The 27,234-nt window shown below is 42.4% G+C and overlaps 1 protein-coding gene across 13 annotated transcripts in view; it reads left to right on the top strand.

Moving 5' to 3' along the window:
* ERC1 (ELKS/RAB6-interacting/CAST family member 1) overlaps positions 1 to 27,234 on the top strand; it is a 271,289-nt gene that overhangs the window by 143,593 nt on the left and 100,462 nt on the right. For all 13 annotated transcript variants that reach the window (XM_018048685.1, XM_018048680.1, XM_018048683.1 and 10 more), the window contains one exon: positions 9,735 to 9,895. In XM_018048685.1, coding sequence (XP_017904174.1) covers positions 9,735 to 9,895 — 161 coding nt within the window. The remainder of the gene's footprint in view (positions 1 to 9,734; positions 9,896 to 27,234) is intronic.

Raw genomic sequence — 27,234 nt, forward strand, 5'->3', positions numbered from 1 at the left:
CCTGGGTCGGAAAGAGCCCTTGGAGAAGGGAATGGCTCTCCCCACTCCAGTATCCTTACCTGAGGATACTGGCGGGCTACAGTATCCTTACCACAGTATCCTTACACAGAGGACCCGGGTTCAATCCCTGGGTCGGAAAGAGCCCTTGGAGAAGGGAATGGCTCTCCCCACTCCAGTATCCTTACCAGAGGATCCTGGCGGGCTACAGTCCATGGGGTCACAAAGAGTCCGACTCGCCTGAGCGACTGACGTTTTCACTTTGACTTTCCAGGAATGCACAGAAAAATTTTTTTTCAGGAGAGAACTTACCAGAGCTCGAAGTTCAAGGAGAAGTCTTGTCCTGCTTCTTTTTGTGTTTCTTTTCCTGAGTTAACTCTCCCAGGTGCAGAAAAGGTAAAGAAAATGTAATGTCATCTAGATTATTTCTAGCCTCCTTTCTCACAGGTGTAGAAGGGGAGCCATGCAGTTTATGTGGACCCAGGAAATTAGTAACTTTATATTTTACTTGATTCTGGTACAAGCTATTTGTGGCTAAAATAAGCAGTTGATAGCAGAAATTAATCAAGTAATGGTCTCCGCAAAAAAAAAAAAAAATAGTTTTCAGTGCTTACTTCCGATTTTGAACTCTTAGTTTTGGTGTTGTGTTACCAGGAAATCACCTAAATAGAATTGATCGTGAGATAAACATTGGCCCCTGCACAGCCTCTTTCCAGCCTCTGTGACTCACGTGATGGAAGTTCTCCCAGCAGGGGGCCGTTGTCACTTCGCTTTGATAGCATGCACCCACATTTTATTGATGTCTGAGTTTTCAGGCTCCATAGTGGAGTAATGAGTATTTAATATAGTACTTAATATAGTACTTATTATAGCACCCTCTGCTAAAATTGAGACGGCTTGAAAAAGAAGCATTTCTCTCACGTTATTGTGTTTCCAGTCTTTTCAAATTTATCTCCAGTTGAAGATGTGTCAGCCACAGCATGCTATTTCCAGAAACGTAAAGGTAGCCGCCAGCGGAGGGGCACAGCCAGTCAACGTGAATCCAGCTCCTCGGCGAGTTGGCCTTAACTGTACGCGTGTTCGGGAGCCCCATGCAGCATCAGACATTATGGAGCATCCTAGGGGAATGTGAAGCCTATTTTGAAGGACATTAAAGAAAACTTTTTTTTGTACATTTCTCACCCATGGGAGCACATTAATTATTTAAAGTGTCATTTGTTGATTTTTTAAAAATATATATATATTTTTAACACATGTCACTGCACCAGATTATAGTTGGGACATGTGAGCTCTAGCCCTCTGGCCAAGGATCAAACCTGGGTTTACTGCATTGGGAGCATAGAGTCTAAGCCAGTGAACCACCAGGGGAATCTCATCATTTGCTGATTGTATTTGGCACTGTTGGAGAAATCCAGCAGTGCATCAAAATGCAAGAAATCGAGAGACTTCCCCGAGCCAAGCAGTAGTTTCTACAGTTTCTTCTTTGCGACTTTTGCTAAGGTTTGGGTTCCTCATAGTGTCAGGAGGCTAACAGACAGCAGTGGTATCTGACAGTTCCCAGATAACATACTGCTTAATTCAGTGCTCTTTGTTACCATTAGGTCACCTCAAGAATCACTTATATCTTATTTTCAATAAACAGAATAGGAAGTTATAATGTTATCATATAAGTCATGTGCATTTAAATGGAAACTAGACAAACAGAACTTTTACGTTGCTGTTTTGGTGGCCTCTGGTTCATTTTGAAGTGCCTGGTGGAGTTAGCTCTACTGTTCTTCTCATCTTGGATTTTACCAGACCCCACCTCCCTCAGCCCCTGATCATCTGAGCTCTGCTCCATCACCGCCACACTGTCCAGGGCTTTCTTGCCTTAACCTAGCTCTTCAGCTCCTCTTTTCCCTTTTACGTTTCCTACTAGATCACCAGAGTTTACAGATTCATGTCTCTTCCTTCACCCCTTCAGCAAATACTCACTGAGTGTCTACTCGGCCCTGGGCCCTGGCACTGAGACACATTCTCACTTTACCTCTGAAACCGCTTTGACCTTCTTTGCCTATTAATCTGGCCTTTCCCCGGGATCTCCCGACAACCCTCTGGTGATCGTGGCCATTGTTTAGTTGCCAAGTTGTGTCTAATGCTTTGCGACCCTGTGGGCAGCAGCCCACCAGGCTCCTCCGACCATGGGGCTCTCCAGGCAAGAATGCTGGAGTGGGTTGCCATGTCCTTCTGCAGGGGATCTTCTGGACCCAGGGATCGCACCTGCGTCTCCTGAGCCGGCAGGTGGTTTCTTCACCTCTGAGCCACCTGGCAAGCCCTTCTGGTGATCAGTAAATGTTTATTCTGCGCCTTGGAGTAGGAGGGCGGACTCTCAGCTGTCCTGTTTCCTGCTTCCACTGTCTGGCACAGCCTTATGGGAGCCTCTGCTTCCTCAGGGCTCAGGCTGTTCAGCTGTGCTATGAAGCTTTTCCGTGAAGTGTTTTCCTGCCTTGCTGACTTGAGCACCCACATGGATAACCCATCTGTCTGTCCTCTCCAATTCCTGGCCCGAGAGGTCACTGCCTCCACGGCCTTTCTTCATCCCACATCTGACATCCTTGACCTTATTACTGTAAACCACCTCCACCCACCTCGTGACAGTCCCTTCCTCTCAGATCACTTTCCTGTCACCTCAGCTTTCAGGGTCCCATGACAGCTGTCTTTCTGTGTCTTTAGAGCCCCTGTGTCTTTTTTCACTTTATCCTAGCCCCTCTCTGTTCAGCTTAGATTCCTTAGTCCATTGTTTTAGTCATTCTGATCTTAACTCTAAATCCTATTGCTCCTCTGTTTCGTCCCATCCTTTGGTACCTTCTTGTTGCTTTGGGGAGAAAAGCCCAAACCCCTCGTGAGGCCTTCTCAATCCTTCTACGTCTGACCACTTCCTGCCTCTCCTGCACATGGCCTCCCTTCTTTCCATGTTCTCAGGGCTTTGCTTTCATCTTTTTTATCTTCTCAGATAGACATGCACTTTCGTACTCCAGGGCTTCTAAACACGCCAGGCCTGGGGGCTGGAGTGCTGTTTTCCTCCACACCAGCTCCTTGACTTCCTTGGGGGATCTTTCCCTCAGTCCCCCACAGCACAGACGAAGGCCTCATGCTGCTTATCCTCATGGCATCCTGTGCTTCCTTCAATTCAGTCAGTTCAGTCATGTCCGACTCTTTGTGACCCCATGAATTGCAGCACGCCAGGCCTCCCTGTCCATCACCAACTCCCAGAGTTCACTCAGACTCACATCCATCAAGTCAGTGATGCCATCCAGCCATCTCATCCTCTGTCGTCCCCTTCTCCTCCTGCCCCCAATCCCTCCCAGCATCAGAGTCTTTTCCAATGAGTCAACTCTTCGCATGAGGTGGCCAAAGTACTGGAGTTTCAGCTTCAGCATCATTTCCTCCAAAGAAATCCCAGGGCTGATCTTCAGAATGGACTGGTTGGATGTCCTTGCAGTCCAAGGGACTGTCAAGAATCTTCTCCAACACCACAGTTCAAAAACATCAATTCTTAGGCGCTCAGCTTTCTTCACAGTCCAACTCTCACACCCATGCATGACCACTGGAAAAACCATAGCCTTGACTAGACGGAGCTTTGTTGACAAAGTAATGTCTCTGCTTTTGAATATGCTATCTAGGTTGGTCATAACTTTCCTTCTAAGGAGTAAGCGTCTTTTAATTTCATGGCTGCAATCACCATCTGCAGTGATTTTGGAGCCCCCAAAATAAAGTCTGACACTGTTTCCACTGTTTCCCCATCTATTTCCCATGAAGTGATGGGACCAGATGCCATGATCTTCGTTTTCTGAATGTTGAACTTTAAGCCAGCTTTTTCACTCTCCTCTTTCACTCTCATCAAGAGGCTCTTTAGTTCCTCTTCACTTTCTGCCATAAGGGTGGTGTCATCTGCATATCTGAGGTTATTGATATTTTTCCCGGCAGTCTTGATTCCAGCTTGTGTTTCTTCCAGTCCAGCGTTTCTCATGATGTACTCTGCATATAAGTTAAATAAGCAGAGTGACAATATACAGCCTTGACATACTCCTGTTCTTATTTGGAACCAGCCTGTTGTTCCACGTCCAGTTCTAACTGTTGCTGCCTGACCTGCATATAGGTTTCTCAAGAGGCAGGTCAGGTGGTCTGGTATTCCCATCTCTTTCAGAATTTTCCACAGTTTCTTGTGATCCACACAGTCAAAGGCTTTGGTGTAGTCAATAACGCAGAAATAGTTGTTTTTCTGGAACTCTCTTGCTTTTTCCATGATCCAGCGGATGTTGGCAATTTGATCTCTGGTTTCTCTGCCTTTTCTAAAACCAGGTTGAACATCTGGAAGTTCACGGTTCACGTATTGCTGAAGCCTGGCTTGGAGAATTTTGAGCATTACTTTACTAGCGTGTGAGATGAGTGCAATTGTGTGCTTCCTTACATGAATCTATTGATGATTTCACATTGCTGAATGTGATTAATGAACGATTGTATCTTTGTGTGGACTCTGAGTGCAAGGGCAGTCGGGAAACATGTATGTCTGTCAAGCCCTGGCAGTATAACACAGTGCCTGGCACATGGGGGAGGATTAAGTATCTGGATGGGGGAAGAAAAAGGGGAGAAAAGAAGGATAGAAAGATGCAGAAGTGGGCCTGGGAATGCTCCCCGGAGGGATCGTTAGATGCAGTCGTGGAAAGCTGTCTTAGGACTTTTTTGGACGCTGATGCCCTATGGCAGAGCAGCATCATCTGTTCACTCAGTGGCACCTCACTGCCTCAGTTGGAATCCCATCTCTGCCTCTTCTGGCTGTGTGACCCGGAATAAGGCACTTAAACCCACTAAACCCTCTTCTGTAGAATTGAGGATAATATTAATACGACCTCACAGGATCCTTGTGAGAATTTAATGAGACAACACATGTAAAGTCCTTAGAACATTTCAAAGGACTCAAATAGTATCAGTTACTATTACTCTTATTATAATAGCTGTAACTGTTCCATATTCATAAAATAGTGCACTGCTGGTGTATATCTTACCAAAGAAGTACCATGTGTTGGCCAGAAGAACATACTGGGATAAAGAGAAGATTTCTTATATAAATACTAGCATAAATCTCTTGGGAAATCTATAAATTCAAATTCTCATATGAGTACTGATTGTGAGACACCTACAGCAGTTTGTTAGACGGTAGTGGAACGTGTGCTTGTAGGTATGTGTGTCTGTTCTCATTCATGCTTCAGTCAGGCTTCTCAACTCAGGGGCTAGGTGAGGTTTTTTTTTTTTTTTTTTTTTTGTGATTGTGTGGCAGAGTGAGTCTTAATCTAGAATTTTGTTGAAATCAGGAAAACAAGTGGACTTGCCGTGTGAAAATCTGACTTACCAGTGAATGCCTAACCTCTAAATAATCTTCTTTTTGTGCCCTTCCTTTTTCCTTTTGATTGTTTTCCCTTTCTCTTTGGAGACTTAGGCCGCCTATCTTCCCAAGGAATTCTAACAAGATTTTCCAGAAGCATCTTGAAAACTGCAGACAGGGTTTTGCTCTTGGTTGTGGAAAACGTGGAGACACAGCTTTGCCAGCCCCGCGGCACCCAGGCTCTTTGCTGCCTAGGGAAACCGGCCCGTGGTGAAGCCATAACTTGTTCCCTTTTGATTCTGAGTCGAAGTTTATTAGCTTGTGATTTAAGCAAACCATCTGGTGCTGCTGGCACTGCACACTGTCCGCCTAGAGCTCCCTCCTTAATGTCTTAGTGGAGGCAGTTTAGGTTACATACTTGAATCCCTGCTCTGGTCTGGACTTTTTTCTTTTAATGTCTTAAAACATGTGCTTTTGAAAATCATACTGTGACCCGAAGCACATTTTAAAATTGTGGAGAATTTCTTCATTGTTTGGTGTGGTATGTATTACTTCTTTTCTTCTACTCAGCTTTCATTACCTTCATGTCTCAATTGTTGTTCAGTCGCTAAGTTGTGACTCCATGGACTGCAACATGCCAGGCTCCCCTGTCCTGCACTATCTCCTGGAGCTTGCTCAGACTCATACCCATTGAGTCGGTGATGCCATCCAACCATCTCATCCTCTGTCACTCCCTTCTCCTCCTGCCCTCAATCTTTCCCACCATCAAGGTCTTTTCCAATGAGTCAGCCCTTTGCATCAGATGGCCAAAGTATTGGAGCTTCAGCATCAGTCCTTCCAAGAATACTCAGGACTGATTTCCTTTACGATTGACTGGTTTGATCTCCTTGCAGTCCAAGGGACTCTCAAGAGTCTTCTCCAACACCACAGTTCAAAAGCATCAATTCTCTGGCTCTCAGACTTCTTTATGATCCAACTCTCACATCCATGCATGACTATGGTGTCTGTACCCAAAACTACATTAACAACTGTTGTAAGGTGGGCATGAAACGGGATGAATGTCCAAGTGGAGACAGCTGACTGTGTTCTCTGGGACTGTGGAAAAGTAACAGAAAGCGAAGAATTTCAGTTTGGCTTTGAAGCTATTTCCCTGGCTTGGAGCCAGAGTATAAATCAGGTGATTAGTTGGAAGTCCTGGTTTACGGAACCATTCTTACATTAGATGCCAAAATGCTTTAAAAGCTATTTGGATAAATGTATGATCTGAGGTGGAACTACCTTGAGGGTCTGGCACGCAAATGGATGGGAAATTAAGCAATCCTTAAGAAAGCGTTGTTTTACTAACAAGCAGAATTCTGTGAGTTTAACTTCGGAATGAAAGGTAACACATGTCTGTAACCATGGCAGACTAGATGCTGGGAAAATAATTCCAGAGAAACAATTGAGGATGGCTAATAAAATATGCATTCATACATTGTCAAGAATGTAGGACATTCTCAGGCCAGGGGGTGAATTGAGAGGGAATTCAAAGATAAGTTATTGTTAAGCTGCTGAACTTAAATGCTGGGTTTTCGTCTTGGCAGGATGGAAGAAAAGGTCCATGGTAGCCTAAGGTGAAGAGTCTAACAGACAATCAGTTCTCCCTTTTTCTAAAATGGGTCCATGATGCGCAAAATTGGTCCTATGAAAACACTAAGAAAATTAACTGGCCTTCGGTGAGACTAAAGAGAAAAAGAAGGCTCAGTGAGCAACTGTTGGAATGATACAGGGCTCATAAGTCCTGCAGGTATTAAAAAGAACAGGGATATCATTGCCAGTATATTTGAAGGCTTAGGCTAAATGAGCAAATGCCAAGAAAAATGAAACTTTAGCAAAACTAGCTAAATATGAAAAAGAAAACCTGGAAAAAAAGAATTGGTAATAAAATTTTTTCCCACAAATTTCAAGCCCAGAGAGTTATATTGGTGATTTTTAATAAACATAAAGGAGCAGATAATTTCATTCTTATAGTAACAATTCCAGAAACTAAAAAAGGAGGGACATGTTTTATAAGGCCAGCATAATTTCCCATCAAAACTTGACAAAGCTAATACGGGAAAGGAAAAGTTTAGGCCTGTCTCAACCATGAACATAAATATAAAAATTCCTAAACAAAATATTGCCAGTCCACAAATAGTGTATGTGAAAAAGAAATGCTTGAAGTGAGGTTTATTCCAGGATTACAATACTGGTATCATCAGAAGATGAATTGCTGTCGTTTGGCGCAATAAATTCCACTATTTTCACACAGTGGAATATCAGACAGTAATGAGAACTACAGTTTTGCCCAGCAATGTAGATGAATCTCACATATATAACACCAGTGCTTAAAAGTATATACTATGTAATTCCATTTGTATAATGTTAAAACAAATAGACTAAACTAGAATGTTGCAATATGGTTACACTTTACCTAGGAAAGGGATATGAGAGTGGGGGTCCTGGTGATATTCTGGTTGTTGGTTTGCGAGCTCTTTACATAGATTTGTTCACTTAGAACTCTTCAGATTGTACATTTATTATTTGTGTGTTTTTAGCTCAATGAAGGTTTACTAAAATCTTTAGATACATAAGAGTATGTGTAGAGTGGGCTTGGGGCTTTCCTGGTGGCTCAGTTGGTAAAGAATCCACCTGCAATGCAGGAGACCTGGGTTTGATCCCTGGGTTGGGAAGATCCCCTGGAGAAGAGAATGACAACCCACTCCAGTATTCTTGCCTGGAGAATCCCATGGACAGAGGAGCCTGGTAGGCTTCAGTCCATGGGTCGCAGAGAGTCAGACATGACTGAGCAACTGTAACTTTCACTTTTCATAGTGGGCTTATGTTTGTATAGAAAGAGGAAGAATAATGTATTATACATGTTTGTGTATGTATAAGGTACCCCTTCAAGTTACCTAAGAAACTGATACCATAGCTTGCCTGGAGCAGTGAAAGACAGGATATGAATTAAACTGATAATGCGGAGTCATCTTTATTGACAGTCTTCAAAAAGGCAAAGCTTTTTTGTTGTAAAGCTTGCTGATATGTGAGTACATATCCGAGGAGATCTGCATAATAACAGAAGTCTCAGAGCAGGTGGGACAGTCAGGATGCTATTAGCTGAGAACAGTAACTTGACCACTTCTGAAAAGATACTCAAAGTAATTCAAGCGCCAGCAAACTAAATGTATCTGTTTACTGTTCATTTTTAACAGCTGTTTGTTGTTGTTCAATCACTCAGTCGTGTCCGCTTCCTTGTGACCCCATGGACTGCTCACACCAGACTTCCCTGTCCTTCACCATCTCCCAGAGCTTAATCAAACTCATGTCCATTGAGTCAGTGATGCCATCCAACTGTCTCATCCTCTGTTGTCCCCCTCTGCTCTTGTCCTCAATCTTTCCCAGCATCAGGGTCTTTTCCAGTGAGTCTGCTGTTACCAAACTACTTACATTTACCTTTACCTCTGAAAAGGATTGTATTAATAACCAGGATTATTTCTTGTCAGTAATCTTCTGATTGGTATACTTGGCTGTTTGGTTATCTGATAACAGATACTTTTTGTCAGCATAATTTGGCCTCTGAATTAAGGTGAACTTGTTTATTTAAATAATTCTAATTTTGGAACCACATGTGGAGATAACTGATAAAGTGCTGACCTTGCTCTCCTAGCTTCTTGTTTCTTCTCAGCATCTGTCCTCTTTCTCTCTGGTGTGTTTACAGGTCTTTCTCAAGCATCCTGTCTCTTCTCCATCTGGTCATAGAGATATATTTCTACTTTTCTTCCTGCCTTTCTTGAGAAAACTACCTACCTGGCTCTAGAGCAAGAAATTATCTGATTGAATTCTAGCTGTTTGTTTAACTCAAAATTCTTGGTGATGGTGTAAACAGAAGAACCTCAGTTTGAACAAATAAAAGTGACTCATTTATGTTTATTCTGCATCTGGTATTAGTCATGTTTATGGCTTTTATGTCCTAAAACCCTTCTAGCAATATTTATTAAGATTTTGGTCCTTATATTTTTATCTGCATTATAGTGTTATTTCCATGGAAGTTTCTGGACTATTTCCAAGTAAGTTCCTCTAAAGGGGTTGTCTGTGGCAGACTGTTACTTCTTGAACTGATGCTCTTGCATTTATCAAAAAGAAAATGAAGTTCTTTGTGTCCTGAAGTGGAAACGATTAAGAGTGGCCACGGGAGATGTAGTTCTTTACCTGCCGTGTGTGTGACCCAATGAGAGCAGGATTTTCCGACGTGCATGTCTTCAGTGTTGTTGGCCCAGGTGCTGCCCACCGCCCAGCTCCTCCAACTGTCTCCAGCCTGGGCCCTCAGTTTCTGACTTTTCCGTATCTCCCGCAGGTGGAGGAGTTACTGATGGCCATGGAGAAGGTGAAGCAGGAGCTGGAGTCCATGAAGGCGAAGCTGTCCTCCACTCAGCAGTCGCTGGCCGAGAAGGAAACGCATCTGACCAACCTCCGGGCCGAGAGAAGGAAGCACTTGGAGGAAGTTCTGGAGATGAAGTAAGTGTTTTTACCGTGTTCTCCACTCTCTAGCAGTGCTGGTCCTCGTCACTTTGATCTTCTGCCCCTTGGTTACCCCGACCCACTTAAGGCTAACCTGCTCCTTAGATTTGGGACAAATCCTGGTCAAATAGAAACAGATTTTGCCTCCTTCTCCTTGAAAAATAAGTCTTCTAGAGGACTATGTATCTATGTATCTGTGTCCAGTTGTATCTGAAACTCCTAAAACCTCTGCAAAGTTCAGACAAGTCGTTGTTCCTGCGGTCTCATGATGGCTGCGCAATTTTAAAACTATTTTTTATTGTAAACATTTCCAGAGGTTCACAAAAGTAGAGACAGTAGTGTCGTGAACCTCCTCATACCACCCCAACATGTAATCATTAATATTTGCTGGTCTCCGGTCAGTTTCTACAACGTTGCCACTTTTTTGTTTGTTTTGGCCACGTCAGGTGGCGTGCAGGACCTTAGTTCCCCAACCAGGGATCAAACTTATGCCCCCTGAAGTGGAAGCACAGACTGTTAACCACTGGAATGCCAGGGAAGTCCCCCAAATTGTCAGTTTTCTTTACCTACTTTCCCCTCCTCTTGTGGCTTCCTGAGACGATCTGTGTGAAGCTGCAGACATTTGCTACATGGGATACAGCTGCTGTTGCTCTGTGTTCTAAAGAGTCTTGCTTTCCTACTGTCTGGAATGGGTGTGTCTCTTTTGAGTCCCCTTAAGACTTTCTCCATCACTGTTCCCAGCCCCCAGGCCCTGGCAGTTGTCCTGCTCTCATTTTCCCTAAACCAGGGCTCTTCTGGGACCTCTCTGCCTCCTTTGTGACCTCTGCAGTTGCCCGCGATCTTGTTGTCTTCTCTTCTGACCCAGGAGAGACACTGTCCTTCAGTAAGCTACCTGCCTGCTTCTGTCACAGGTTTAAACTCCAGTTCCCTCCTCTGCAATCCTTCTCTGTTCGTTTTCTTTTACCCAGTCTTTGCTCGCTACTGGTTCCTTCTCTGCCTAAATCCACAGTCTCCTTGACCTAAAGTAAATAGACGTTCTGAGCACAGCCAGTGCTTTAAGCTGACATCATCTCTTCTTTCCTCCTACTTTGAACCATCAGTAAATGTTGACTGTGACAGTTCAGAGAAGCTGAGGGTCTGCTGTAACACCTCAGTGTGTGTTTTCATGGGGCCTGATTGTTGTGATGTCACGACAGGGGCCAGGAGTTGAGGAAACAGATGATGAAAGTTGAACACTTTCCCACTGCAAAGGGATGGACCCAAAGAACCCATTTCAGTCCCTTGTTCATTATTATTTTGGAGAGCCTAGTTCTGCAGTACATCAGGAAATAATAAAATTCAGAAGGAAGTAGCAGAATTGTCTTTATTCACTGACAGTATGATCATCAAGCAACACATAAAAATTAGTTCTTTTTCTCTGTGTTCACAACCAGCAAATGGAAACTGAAATTTTAGGAAATATTACTTAAACGGTGACATCAAAATGTGTAAAGCACTGCAGAATAAATTTAACAGAAGTGGCACAAGATGTCTACATAGAAAACCACAAAATATTACTGAGAGAAAATAAAAAATATCTAAACAAATATAGGGATATACCTAGTTCACGATTTGAATTATTCAAAGTTTAAGCTGCCCATTTCCCCCAAGTTCATTTATTATTGCAGCACAATCCCAGCCAGTGTCACAGGGAGCTTTTTGTAGAAACTCACAAAACTGGAATTTTAAATTTGCATTGAATTGCACTGGATCTAGCCAAAAAGAACAGAGTCAGAAGACTTTTACTGCCTGACTTGTAGTATTGGTATACAGTCAGTAATAAAAAGTGCAGAAGGGTGTGAAGGCCGACACACAGAACGGAGCAGAATAGAGAATATATTACAGACCCGATGGTACACGGTCACAGGCACCAGTGTAATTTAGCGGGAAGCACTCAGTGATGCAGACACAGCTCAGTGCTATGTGGCAGCCTGGATGGGAGGGGGTTTGGGGGGAGAATGGATACATGTGTATGTATGGCTGAGTCCCTTGGCTGTTCACTTGAAACTATCACAGCATTGTTAATCAGCCATGCTACTGCTAAGTCACTTCAGTCGTGTCCGACTCTGTGTGACCCCATAGACAGCAGCCCAGCAGGCTCCCCCGTCCCTGGGATTCTCCAGGCAAGAACACTGGAGTGGGTTGCCATTTCCTTCTCCAATGCATGAAAGTGAAAGTGAAGTTGCTCAGTCGTGTCCAATTCTTCGCGACCTCATGGACTGCAGCCTACCAGGCTCCTCCATCCATGGGATTTTCCAGGCAAGAGTACTGGAGTGGGGTGCCATTGCTTTCTCCGATAAAAAATAAAAAGTTAAAAAAATAAAAAATAAATGATGCAGATACAACTGAATGCCTGTAGGGTAAAGTGAGGTAGGGACCTCATACATATGCAGAAATTAATTCAAAGTGAATCATATACCTAAACATAAAAGGAAAAACCATAGACTTCTGGAAGAAAGTGGGAAAGTTTGGAACAGGCAAAAACTTTTCTTTAGTACATATACTAACCATAAAAGAAAAAAATTGATCAGTTGTACATCATCAAAATTAAAGGCTGCTCTTCAACAGATACCATTAAGAAAATGAATGATAAAGGTATAAGGTATTTACGTGAAAAGGATTTTCATATGTAACTTTGCAGATGATCATTAAATTTCTGGGCTGTTTTATCTGTTTCTGTAGGATTTACGCTATAGTGTTAGTCAATGATTTGTAAACTTTGTCACCTTCCTCTGTACTCCTGACATTCGGAAGTGTTGCTCATCTTGAATTCTGAGCAGCAAGCACAGTACCCAGCACACTGGCACTCAGTAAATATTCTTTGGATTGTGCCGAATCAGTCTCCCATTATGTGTTCTAAGAGGATTTGTAACCAGATCACTGATGGGTTTAAACAGCCTTCATATTGTTTGTCCTTTCTGCACATTAAACCTTTAAGACAGATGGAGCGTTGTTTAGATCCGGAGTTCTTTAGAGTTCTTTTCTCTCCGGCTTAATATTCTAGGAAGCTATTTGGTTAGGGTGCCTGTGAGGATAGAAACAGTTGCCGAGGAAACAAACATCTGTAACGTACACCTCGAGTCTATACCGGAGTCACTGTCGGGGAACAGGTGAACCTCTCTTAGCAGAGAATGCCTTTGCCGTGCGTGCGAAAGCAGTTATGGCTGGCTTCATTCTGTTTCTCCTTTGCCTTTTCTTCCACATAATGACATTCTCCCAGGACCTGTGGACGTTGGTATAATTTTCCACGAAGAAATAAGTTATTTCTTCTCAACGTTTGTGGCTGTGTGTGTTTGATTGGAGATACTGCTGGTCTCCAGAGGAAGGTGGTTACTGCCTAGCAGAGACAGCAGTTTGGCCTTGAAATTAAGCTTAGCTTCATGGAGAGGGCAGTGTACACTTCTGCAGTGAACCTGCCAGAACACAGCTGCCCGCTTGGGCTTGGGGGCTGGGATCAGTGTGGTGTTGTCTCTCAAGCGCACAGCATTCCAGACAGACCACAGTCCCGCTGGTCTCCCTTGTCTTCGGCCACATCTACCCTGCACACCTTCCTTCTCTCTCCCGTTTCTTGTTTTTATCATCCTGTCTTGCTTGTTTATATTTCCTATGTTCCTTGTTTATATTTGCATTTTCTTAGCTCACTTATGAAATATTTATAATCTCGGATGTGTCTTAATTGCCTTTATCCAGTGTTCCAAATGTGGAATTGACAGTTAATGTTATGAAAAGAGACAGTAAGAACAGGACAGTTCTCTCATAAAAGTGTGATTGATTCATTCAAACAATATCTTACACATTGGGAAAATATTCATGATACAGTGTTAAGTAAAAAAAAAGGCAGAACTCACACCATAAAACTGATTTTTCTGTGCATATATGGGTGTGTTTTTAATAAAAATAATAATAAAAACTGGGAAGAATAGTCATCAAAATGTTAAAAGTCCTGATCTTTGAATGGTGGAAATATGGGTCTTCTTTCTTTCTCATACTCGTTGCATTTTCTAATCTTTCCATAATAAGCATTACACATCCAGTTGGGCTTGTGCTAATTAAGGGAGTGTTTTCCTCCCCTCTTATTGTTGTATTAGTCTTAGATAATATATGGCTGTCCATTGGGACAGAACAGGGGTAGTATGGTTGATCCAGATGTGTGTTTGAATATTATTTATTTACTTTTTAGAAAAAGAATCAAGCTCTCTATGCATTGTCTTGTGTGTGTGTGTGTGTGAAAGACAGATATTTTTATATAATTGTATTTGTGTTAAGGTTTTGTTTCCTGAAAGCCTAAAATACCTGAAATGTATTATGTGAAGAGACTTTCTCATTTCAGTTTTACTCTGTGGAAAGCATGTAATATCATCCATGTAATGTGATAAGTGCCTGTGTGTGCCTGAGTCTGTTTCTGGACTCTGTGCGGTTTTCCATTCACCTGTATGGCCGTGTTAGTTGGTCACTGTTTTATATACTGTTTTAAGTTCTGGTGTACGCCAGGACAGGGCTTCTGCGGTAGCAGAAAGGCAAGCATGGTAAAGATGGTCAGAGGGTAAAGAGTCTGCCTGCAGTACAGGAGACCCTGGTTCAGTCCCTGGACAGAAACCTCCTCAGTGTTTTTTAGTCAGAATCACCTGGAACTTCACTCTTTCATAGAAATTTTATAGTGACACTGACTAGATTCTTCTTGAAAAAAATTCCTTTTGGGACTTTGATAAGAATTTGCATTTTTTATAGACATAACAGGCAAAATTTGATATTTTTATAACAGTAAGTCTCGCCATCTACTCACATAGCCTATTTATCCATTAATGTTTTCTTCTATGACCTTCATTGGTATTTTGTGCATTTTGCTAGCAAAATTCTCACACGTCTCTATTAGATTTATTTCTAGATAGCTCATTTGCTGCTATCATGAATATGGGCACTTCGGCTTATTTTAGCTCATGCTTGATCCCTCATTGTCACTTTCTATTTTATGGAGTGTTTTCATGCGTCTGGAACAAGAGGGAAGGGTCCTTGTATGTTGGCTTAGTTTATAATATTTATCAGAAATTTAAGTTCCCATTTAAACCAAATTTATTTTCAAAAGTTTGGTTTTTTCCTGTCAATTTTTTTGGCCTTTAATTTTTTATATATTTACATATTTTTCCTTCTTGAAGTCTTCAAAATCCATAACAAGGACTTTGATTGCTACTTTTTAGACAGAACATCTGTTGCAGAGTTTTTGCCATTTCTTCAGGGATGGGGTAAATTACAACTCTTTTAAACCAAAATTTTATGTGGAAAGGCAGCAAGAGGGAGTGATGAAAGATGTGCTGGCCTTTCTTCGTCTCTGTTTCTAAAATGTTGTTTTGTTCTCTTAAATTTCTGTAAGGTGGGGAGTTGATTCTGCTTAAGAATTTTCACCTTTACCCAAACTCTGTGTGTGTTGTGGAATAGTTTATTTTTCCAGTATACTGTAAAGAAAAAGCCTTTCTGTTCCCAGCCTGCTCACGATGCAGAGCTCCTGTTGCTTTGGCTCCGAGTTCATTCTGCCTCATGATAAACACCTTCGTATCTCACTCTGTCGTAGAGTCTGTGGGCTCTGGGAGCAGGCCCACAGAGGAGACTCAGTGTGCTGTCCAAATGAGCCATGACAAGCATGGGAGTGGAATTCGCTGCTGGGAAGTGGACCAGGTGGTATTCGGGGGCTGGTTCCATGTGGTGATTGCACAACCCATTTGTACAAAAGCAGAAACTAGAGGAGTGACGCTTTCCAGCCACTAATCTCTTGGAGAGATAAGACAGTCATACTGTGCTCGTGTGTTTCCATTTCTCTACGTAAAATTGTGCTGGAGGACATTTCTTTTTATTTCGAGGTCTGATTTTTTATAGGCAGGCTTAGTGTGACTAAACCTCTCAGTATGAAGACTCTAAGGCACCAGGGTCAAGTTGTTGTGTTATTAAGTGGGTCCTGCGGCCCTTTCTGCTGGGGATGAAGCTCCAGCGCGATGAAGCCCCATGGCTCAGGCTGTCAGTGGTTCCACATGTAGAAGAGGACCTCATCAGAGGGCTTTCTCACCAGAACAGATGTACACATCCAGTTGGGCCTGTGCTAATTAAGAGAGTTTTCCTTCCCTCTTATTGTTGCTCCATCTGTTAGAAAGCATCCAGATAATTGCACAACACATACAGACTTTGATGTATCCATTACATGCAAACAGGGGAAGTGCTTCAGCGTGCTTGTTTTGGGGACAGTTCATCCGGGGACAGCGGGCAGATCCTTGTTACCAGCCACCATTCTGGGATGCCCGGATGGGTCCAGAGGAAGAGCAGCCCCCAAGCCTATGTGTCACCCTCCGGGGGTCACTCACACCCATCTCTGTTGTCATGGAGACGAGGGCTATATTACCAGTGTCTGCGGTTGTCAGTGTCTTTGTATGAGACACCACCCCAACCTTACCCCACCTCCATACCCCTGCTCTGAAGTTTTGAACAGAATGCTTTAGTGAGACTGTAGAATCACATTAGGTAAGGTATTTGTTGATTTTTAGTGCTCAGGAGTTGGGGAGCACGGGCTTAGTTGTTCCATGGCAGGTGGGATCTTCCCAAACCAGGAATTGAACCCATCTCCCCTACATTGGCGGGCGGGTTCCCAGCCACTGGACCCAGGGAGGCCCTGCACGTTGGACCTTGAATGAACTGACTCTTCCCTGTAGTTCACCTGGGGTGCTGTTAGTGTAAAGGCAAGTCTTGGCCTCAGCAGCATCTTCTCTTCCTACCATGTTTTAACATTGAGGGCTTCCCCGTCTTGTCTTTGTTTTCACTTTTAAAGCATAAGAAAGATTCCAGAGCTGTGCTTTGTTTTTATTTTAAACTAAGACCAGAGCAGCCTTTCAGTCACCAGTCACTGGTTAGTTACGTCAGTGATTCCTTTATACTTCCCAAGAGTTTTTATTTAAAACTGAGCACTTTTACTTGCTCTGTAGGTCAGAGGGATCACATCCTCTGTGGTATTCCTTCTACACTCAGCTTCTTAAAGAATTGTTGTAAATAGAGGCTTTCAACTTAGACCTGTGCATTTCATGGGTTCGATCGGAACCAAACCGTAGGCTAATAAAAAGTTCCAGGTGAAATTACTGTGGTATCCTGTTGCATTCTGGGCTTCCCAGGTGGCTCAGAGGTAAAGAAGCTGCTTGCCGTGCAGATGTGGCCACGGGTTTGATCCCTGGGTCAGGAAGTTCCCCTGGAGAAGGAAATGGCAGCCCACTCTAGTATTCTTGCCTGGAGAATTCCGTGGACAGAGGAGCCTGGCGGGCTAACATCCTTGGGGTGGCAAAGAGTCGGATGCAGCTGAGCGACTCAACAACAACAGTCTTCATACTGATAGAGCTGATTAGAGTACGTGACTATGTTTGCAGCCAAGACCAAGCCTCCGTGATGTTTCTCTCCTGAATTAGAGCACAGCCGATGACTGCAGGCAGAGAACAGGACATACATTCTGTGTAGAAGGTAGGAGAGCAGGACTGAAAGGAGGCTGTTTATCTCCCTCTTCAAAACTTGCCAGTCAGATAACTCTCATGGGAGTGAGGCTGGGAGCTTAGGGGCAGACGTGGAGAATGAGGACTGTTACCCTGAGAGGAGGGGGAACGTTTCACAGGGATTCAGGAGGCTCATAATCTAGTTGGTGTTTCATAACTTCTAGCATTTGGGTGTCTTTCCTGATGTGAACTTTGAGGATAGACACGCAGGGTCTGAATCCTGCCTTCTCACTTAAGTGTGCTTGCTTGGGCAACCTGGGATTTCCAGGAGCCCTAAAACAGATACAACTGCATTCCCAGAAAAAGGGACCACTGACTTCTCTTCCCTGTTCCGTTCGTACGGTGTTAAATATATTCATGTTTGCTCTTTTCAAACTGTGGTGGTTAGGGGCATGAGACCAACGGTTGGTTGAGCAATAGTCACTCTGATAGCATATTTCTATCAGTCTGTCCCTGCATTTGATGGTTTCTGGGAAGTTGTAGCTAGTAGAGTGGTGGTTGTTGTTCAGTTGCTAAATCTTGTCCAGCTCTTTGTGAACCCATGGACTATAGCTTGCCAGGCTCCTCTGTCCTCCGCTGTCTCCCGGACTTTCCTTAAATTCATGTCCATTGAGTCAGTCATGCTATCCAGCCATCTCATCCTCTGTTGCCCTCTTCTCCTCCTGCCTTCAGTCTTGCCCAGCATCAGGGCCTTTTCCGATGAGTCAGCTCTTCATACAGGTGGCCAGAATATTGGAGCTTCAACATCAGTCCTTCCAGTGAATATTCAGGGATGACTTCCTTTAGGATTGACTGGTTGGATCTCGTTGCAGTCCAAAGAGTGGTACATAATGCTTAGTCCAGCTTATTAAATTATGCTGCTGCTGCTGCTAAGTCGCTTCAGTTATGTCTGACTCTGTGTGACCCCATAGACAGCAGCCCACCAGGCTCCCCCATCCCTGGGATTCTCCAGGCAAGAATACTGGAGTGGGTTGCCATTTCCTTCTCCAGTGCATAAAAGTGAAAGTGAAGTTGCTCAGTCATGTCCGACTCTTAGCGACCCCATGGACTGCAGCCCACCAGGCTCCTCCGTCCGTGGGATCTTCCAGGCAAGAGTACTGGAGTGGGGCACCATTGCCTTCTCCTAAATTATGCTATGTTAGTATATATACAGCCCATCTTTTTCATTACAAAAAGTGGTGCAATATCTTGGCTTATTTTTCATAAACATACTCAGCAGTGGAACAGTTTTTCCAGTAAGTGTTGCAGTTAGTTCCGGCTCCTCCCATCCTCTCCTCTCCTCTCCCTCTCTTTTCTTCCTTCCAAGTCTTTGTTTCTGTCTTCTGTTTTAATAAACGTCTATAGTAATACCTGTGTTTCAGGAACTGTACTGGATCAATGTAATTTTGAACAAGGTATATTCAGTCCCTTTAATACTCTGTTGATATGAGGGCATGTTAAGCAGGTAGGAATTTAGTTATGATTGTAATATCTAATGAACAATAAGTTTAGTATTAAAATTCCTAACAAGGAATCTGAGCTCCTCTGCAGTGATCTTCCCAGTGAGGTGGCATTTAAGACTAGAAATGGTGTCAGCACAGTGGCGACCTGGGACTCCCTAGCAGTCTTCTCTCTGCCAGAAACATCAGCTTGAACGACTGTCCCTGCACAAAAATACCATTACAAGGGTCAAGGACTGATGTTGAGGGATCCAGCCTCTACATGAATGAAGCACAGAAATAACAGTGCATTGAGGAGCGAAGGAGTCTTAATACATTAGTAATAGCTCAGTAAGCTGGAAAACCGCTGGAAATAATTGAAAGATCTACATCGAAGAAGGACCTGAGGCATGGGTAGGAATGCCGTCGGATGGAAAGGTATTGGAGAAAACCAGAACTTCCTAGGCAGCGGAGTCAGCATGAGGAGAGGCCCAGTGGTGGGTGGGCTGAGAGTGCTCGAGGGTCTGATGAAGGCCAGTGAGATCAGCGTGCAAGGTGGGGTGGAGTATTCAGGATGCCTGAGATGGGCAAGATTTACATCACACAGGGCCTCCGAGCCCATGTCAAGGATGTTACGTGTGAATCCTGAGGTAATTTCCTTTAATTGTAATTTTTGCCTTCTTTCATTTTAATTTTTATAATTATGACTTCGTATAATGTAGTGATTGACATGGATACACTGCTTTCTTATTTTCCCACTGAGACAGAGTCTTCGGTCTCATTTGTAATGAATGAACCAAATCCCTCAGATTACTGTTTCAGCTGCATCATGTGAAGTAGGTTGGTAACTATCATTAGAAATCTAAGGTGGCAGTGTTTCTTGGTTCATAGAGTCAGTTGCAGAAACCTCAAATAGTAGAGCTGAGATGATCAAGGGTAAGGAATTATTTCTGGTCATGAGATACTAAAGGCTTTATAAACTTAGAGAACAAGAGGGATGGATGTGCCTTTGGTCTTTCTAGATATGTCTAGGAAACCAGTTTATCAGTATAATTTTTATTGTCACCTGTAATCTAAATCCATTGTTGCTTTATTAAAAGGAGTCTTTCTTTTGCCTGCACATATCACAGGCTTTTTTCCTGTATGGGTCCTGGTTTACCAGAATTTAACGTGTACAACTTATTTTAGACTAGGAATTTCTTGGAGTGGAACTATATAAGCACTATTATGGTTTTTTTTTTTTTTTTCCTCAAAAAAAAGAGTAGTTGCTTTATTGTATAGAGTTATCAATTATCTTTCTGGCTCTTTCTCTTGAACTAATCATGCCTTCCTTCCTTCCTGTGGAGATACATTATATAACCAAAAGTGTTTTCAACAGCTGAGTAGACTGGAATTTGATTATGTTTGAGTAATATAAAAATGTTTCCATTGACTTTGTGATTGGATTTGTAGTATGGAAAATTAAACCAGTTATTGGTTATGCTACCCAGGGTTACATAATTGCATTTTGTCTTTTGTGTCTCAGCTTGGATGTTGGATAGCATAATCTCTTCCGTTAGCAGGGCATTTTCTTCTGTTTGTGGCTGCCATTTGTATGGTTCCACTGAGGGCAACAGTGGGCGTAAGCAGGACTGTTTGTCTCTGATAGGGCTGTGGTGGCATACACCATTAGCGTTTCTGTTCTGAATTTAGTACTGCTGAATGCCCTTCACAGTTGCACTCATCTCACCCGCTAGTAAAGTAATGCTCGAAATTCTCCAAGCCAGGCTTCAGCAATACGTGAACCGTGAACTTCCAGATGTTCAAGCTGGTTTTAGAAAAGGCAGAGGAACCAGAGATCAAATTGCCAACATCCGCTGGATGATGGAAAAAGCAAGAGAGTTCCAGAAAAACATCTATTTCTGCTTTATTGACTATGCAAAGCCTTTGACTGTGTGGATCACAATAAACTGTGGAAAATTCTGAAAGAGATGGGAATACCAGACCACCTGACCTGCCTCTTGAGAAACCTATATGCAGGTCAGGAAGCAACAGTTAGAACTGGACATGGAACAACAGACTGGTTCCAAATAGGAAAAGGAGGACTTCAAGGTTGTATATTGTCACCCTGATTATTTAACTTATATGCAGAGTACATCATGAGAAGTGCTGGGCTAGAAGAAGCATGAGCTGGAATCAAGATTGCCGGGAGAGATATCAATAACCTCAGATATGTAGATGACACCACTCGTATGGCAGAAAGTGAAGAGGAACTAAAAAGCCTCTTGATGAAAGTGAAAGAGGAGAGTGAAAAAGTTGGCTTAAAGCTCAACATTCAGAAAACGAAGATCATGGCATCTGGTCCTATCACTTCATGGGAAATAGATGGGGAAACAGTGTCAGACTTTATTTTGGGGGCTCCAAAATCACTGCAGATGGTGACTACAGCCATGAAATTAAAAGACGCTTACTCCTTGGAAGAAAAGTTATGACCAACCTAGATAGCATATTCAAAAGCAGAGACATTACTTTGCCGACTAAGGTCCGTCTAGTCAAGGCTATGGTTTTTCCAGTGGTCATGTATGGATGTGAGAGTTGGACTGTGAAGAAGGCTGAGTGCCGAAGAATTGATGCTTTTGAACTGTGGTGTTGGAAAAGACTCTCGAGAGTCCCTTGGACTGCCGGGATATCCAACCAGTCCATTCTAAAGGAGATCAGTCCTGGGTGTTCTTTGGAAGGAACGATGCTAAAGCTGAAACTCCAGTACTTTGGCCACCTCATAGGAAGAGTTGACTCATTGGAAAAGACTCTGATGCTGGGAGGGATTGGGGGCAGGAGGAGAAGGGGACAACAGAGGATGAGATGGCTAGATGGCATCACTGACTCGATGGACATGAGTTTCAGTGAACTCCAGGAGTTGGTGATGGACAGGGAGGCCTGGCGTGCTGCGATTCATGGGGTCGCAAAGAGTCGGACACGACTGAGCGACTAAACTGAACTGAATGCCCTTCTGTGCCCTCTGCTTGACCTCTGGTTTTAAGCAGGAAGGATGTTAGAAACAAGTGAAAGAAAGTGGTATGTTTGCTTATTGACCTCCTAACCCATTGGGCGTGATTTTAAAATGTATTTGTTTCTCAGAGAAGAAAAGCAGTTGTTTTTAAAAATACATTTTAATCTATTTAGATACATAATTTAATATATTGACTTTGGCTTATTGTTTCATTACTCGTTAAAAAAGTACCCCTGTCTGTTAAATCATATGTATTTTTAGGCTTGAATCATCTGCCCTCTTTTTGAGTAGTCCCATTCTTTCACAGGAATTGAGTTTGGTTTTAAGCATTTCGCTGTTCTTTCCCATTCACAATCCAGATCCCATTAGTAAACAAGGGTGAGGGTGTGGGTTTGAACAGGTAGCTAGCCCTCCTGTTGAGAACCGTGTCACAGCTCCACTGTACCCAGCAATTCCACTTCTCAGCTTAGATGGGATTACAGGAGCAGCATCAGGCCTTCAGAGGCATCCCCTACTCGTCTCCCATTCCTAATTCAAACTTGATACAAAATTGAGCAGAGTATGTGTGAAGAGGATCCTAAACAAAAAAGTAGACTTTTTTCCCATGACTGTTTCAGTACTTTTTCCAAAATATCAAATATTCTTTTCCGGTATTGCTCTGTCTCCTTGGTTGTAGAGGTGGTCATGGACCTAAGAGGGTGGTGAGCATCCTTCATTCAGGCTGATGCAGAGATCACCACCCATCAGGACTTCAGCCTGCTTCCTGCATACACTCTGTTAGAAAGATGAGAAGGATACCAAAATTTTAACTCCAGGAATATGAGTCATTCACTGTAAGAGCCTTCAGAAAGTTATTTAACCTCTTTGGGCCTCTGTTTCTTCATCTGTGAGATGAGAATACTGGTGCTAATAGAAAAGTGGGCAAAGAATATGAATGAGTCATGAACAAAATAGGAATGCAGATGGCCGGTAACACTATGGGAAAATATTGTGTCATATATGACAAAAGAAAATTAAAAGATGCCTTTCTCAAATATCTCACACAAAAGGACAGATATGGTAATACCCCCATTACAGTAAGAGTATGTTTTAAAGTATATGCAGTAAGTAATGAGTCTGACTAAGCTAGGAAGTATTTCTGCAGTGAAATTGGGTTTATTTATCAGAAGCTTTAAAAGCAGACCTTTTGACTGCAACTCTGCTTCAAGGAACTTGTCCTTAGAAATGTACACAAGTGCACAATGACTGGCCTGCTGGACTGATAACAGGTATTTTAAACTTAAACTAGTTTTTTTTCTTTCATGTAGTAATTAAATCACATGGAACTTTATAAGACATAAATATATAATTTACTGTCAAACTTTTCTCCTTCTAGAGAAAATGTAAGCCATGAGCATTTCATTTATTTTCACACTCATGTTAGAAGGATAATGGCAACCGTCTCTAATTAGATTCAGATATGTGACTTTAAAAAAAAAAAAAACCAAGTAATTGTGGTGGGTTTCTTTGTTCATTCATCTATTTTTGCTTTTATCTGTCCACTTGGCGGTGTCAGTTTTACCTCTTGTGAAGCCTCCAGGTGTTTTCAGATGAAACTTGCCTAACTGTCTGGTCCCATGAGAACCTTATGCCTCTGTCTTCTGTTTCTTCTTTGGTTTTTAGAGTAAGCAGCATACTCCGAGGGTTTTCTTTAAGTTTTTAAAACTTGAAGCCGTGGCCTGTCCCAAGTTTATCCTTAGACTTTTTCCTTTCTGCGTGCTGTTCTACCTGTAAAATAGTCTGTTCATTTTATTCTTGATTTGGCACGTTGAATGATAGAAGTAGATAGGAGACAGATGGTGTAATGGAGTTTACAGGGAGACAAGAACATGAATCATGGCTTCTCCTCTCATCCCTTCATAAAAACTGATAGCAATTATTTTATCTCTAGAAGTACAGACCCACAGTTTGGAATAGTCACATTTTTCTTTTTCTTTTTATTTTTTTTTACCCTCGTGGGCACTATTAGGGTAACTGAGGACTACTGTTAATATTAAATATATGAGAAGCCTTTTGGACCACCTTCCGCTTAACCCTTAACCTGCTTGCCAGGTTAATTGAAGCTGTATTTTCTCTCTGCTCCAGACAGGGACTAACAGCTAGGACAGCGGTGAGACCACTCCTGACACACCCCCAAGCATTGCAGCTGACTTGCTGAGTGACTGCTAAAGTTAGTTTCCATTCTTGTTTATTCCATTTACTCAGGATATTGTAATCGTGCTTTTTATCTTTTATGAAACCAATGATATTCTTGTAAGAAAAAATATTTTTGTGAAACTAAAGCTGAATGTTTTGGAAAGAAGATAAAAGTAAAAATCATTGTTTGAAAATCGTTGCTGAATTAGGTAAAAGTGAGGTAATCGTCGACTAAGGAACTTTTTTTTAAGTATAAAAATGTTTGAAACTGAAATTGCTTTCAAATGTTTTTAAGTACCAGCCCTTCTTTAACAGAACTGGGACTTGAGAGGGTACTTTCTGTACAATGCAGGGTTTAAGGCATTGAATCACACAGTGAGCTTTGGACCTTTCCTGGATCAGAAGCACCAGCGGTAAACAACCCGGCTGCCAGTGCAGGAGATGTAAGGAACGCAGGTTCGATCCCTGGGTCAAAAAGATCCCCTGAAGGAGGGCATGGCAACCCACTCCAGTATTCTCGCCTGGAGAATACCACAGACAGAGGACCCTGGTGGGCTTCTCTATGCAGGGTTACACCAAGTCGGACACAACAGAAGTGACTTCGTATACAGGCTTGTACATTTTTTCATTCTTTAATGAACCTTTTTTAATCAGCACAATTGAGTTATCACAGAAAGGGGTATCTTGTACAGTTTCTTATAATTTGTTGATTCTGGCAGCTCCAGAAAGTACAATTTTTATATAGAATATTGTCTTACAAATGATTTATAGGAACATTCTAAATAACTGATTCTCAAGTAGTAAATAGTGAAAAGTTACAGCAACTTTTCCACAATGTGTTAAATCTTAAACACAAATTAGGATAAATTTATTCATGTAAATTTGGTTTTAATTCCAAAGACAAATTTATTAAAGCAGCGGTCCACAACCTCTGGGATCTAATGCCTGATGATCTGAGTGGAGCTGATGTAATAAAGTGCACAGTAAATGTAATGTGCTTGAATCATCCTGAAAATGTCCTCCTCCCTGGTCCATGGAAAAACTGTCTTCCATGAAACTGGTTCCTGGTGCCAAAACTTTTGGGGACCGCTTTATTAAAGAATATTGTAATTTTTTGCACTTTGAAAAGTCAGGTTTTTCCCAGCCTTTCACAGACACTAATTCTAAACCCAGGAAGTCCCGACAGCTGCGTTGGGACATGACTTGCCTGGGTTTGGTAATTTACTGAGATACCTGCCAATTGCAATTAGAACCCTCCGAGCTTAACCAGGATAGACTTAATTATTGGCTTGCTATATTTAAGTCAGAAAGAAAAGCTCATAGAGGAATTTTGTACCCATACCCTGAAAAAAAAAATGTGAAGCTGTTTTTGGACTAAAATTTCATCGCTTTTGTGGCTAATGAGGCATGCAGTAAATTGGCAGGCTCAGCCCGCTCCGAACACAGCGGTGCAGTGTGCGCCTTCTAATTCCCAGCCCTCGGGAGTCCAGCAAAGGTCACAAATTAAACAAAGTCAGGATTAATCAAAACTACAATCAAATAAAACCCAATCATTAATCCTCTCCTGAGTTACAGAGGAGCGATTGTGTCGGCGTGTGAGAAACAGCCGGAGAGGGCTCTTTTGTAGTCCGCAGGAAAGTCCACATTAGGCGTCAAACAGAAAAATGAAACCCTGCAGGTGAAGGAGCCGAGAGACACTGGCAAGTTATGCAGGGTTGCCAGTGAGCCTGTGGAAGATTGAAAGGGCTGTTGGCAGGGGCCGGAGAACCTGTAAGGCTCTGGGGAGGGGTCCTTCTACTGAGATGAGCACCATTCGCTGGGAAGCTTAGTGTTTGGGGCTAGTAGCTCCAGGCAACAGTCTCGCCCAGGTTCACTGCCAAAAATGTACTGTGCGATTCTCAGCTCTCAGTCATTGTGAAGAAGAGTTTCTGGAAAAGCATTTCCTCTATGGGAGTCATTAAGTGTTTGGAGTATGTCAAGCCCAAGAAAAAGGGGAAAGTTCCCAAAGAAGAGAACTTGCAGCCCGTATTTCTTCCATGTTTCTGACTTTTGACCTGACTGATGCTTGCTTTATTGTTATTGTTGTTAGGTTGCTAAGTCACGTCAGACTCTTTGCGACCCCACGGACTGCAGCACAGCAGGCTTCCCTGTCCATCACCAGCTTCTGGAGCTTGCTCAAACTCACGTTCATTGAGTCAGTGATGCCATCCAATCATCTCATCCTCTGCCACCCTCTTCTCCCCGTGCCCTCAATCTTTCCCAGCATCGGGGTCTTTTCCAGGGAGTCAGCTGCCTTGAGTCTTGGTCTCCAGAGACCTGAAGTGATCTTAAGTGTGATTCTTTGTGTTTTTTCTTTTATTTTCTTCCCAAAATTTTGCATCTAGTACATTATTTGGGAGTGTTTCGGTTGACCCAGTCCAATCTCTTCATCACTTCAGATGGTCAGCAATTATAAAAGATAAACTATTTACTGACACAAAGGTATAGCCATGAAAGTCCTTCTTTTTATATTCTTAATGTGATTTTTTAAAATATTCTTAACGTGACTTAAAATGACTTCATAGAGTATTAATCTAATTACTCTCTAGACTTCCTTCTGGGATGTTGTAAAAATTCATATTCAGAAGCATGCTCAAAGGCGGTAACTCATTCTGAAGTTAATACACTATCTGCTTTTCCTGCAAGTCTCTAGATGACCTTTGCTTAAATTCACTGAAGTATCTAAACATGCCATATGTATAGGCATACACACTGCATTCTATATTACTGAAGGAAGTCTCACTTAATAATACTTTCCTTTCTATAGTACATGTAGAACATTTTGATATTTTATTTCTGTTTCACTTATTTCAGCAGTTAGAACAGCACTAAATTAACGGATACTCCTGTGTTCTTTACTGTGTTTATCAAGCATTCTGGTGTGATTTCTAAGTCTTTGAAGATGTTGCAACACTTGAGGGTTTTCGCATATTTTCCTTAGGAGGTCAGCCTCCACACAGGCTGCCTTATCTAGAAACATTACAGTTTCTACGTGTGGACTACAGCATGCACAGTTATGCCCCAGGTCTGCAGTTTGTATTCCATTCTACCTATGTAATATAGAAGAACTGTCCAGTGTATACAACATTCAAAAATATTTGGGGGTAACTTGTAGTTTTCATTTTAAAATTTTCTGTGTGTGCAAAGCTTAGCTGGCAATTA

Source organism: Capra hircus, chromosome 5, assembly GCF_001704415.2.
Source record: "Capra hircus breed San Clemente chromosome 5, ASM170441v1, whole genome shotgun sequence".
Lineage (NCBI taxonomy): Eukaryota > Metazoa > Chordata > Mammalia > Artiodactyla > Bovidae > Capra > Capra hircus.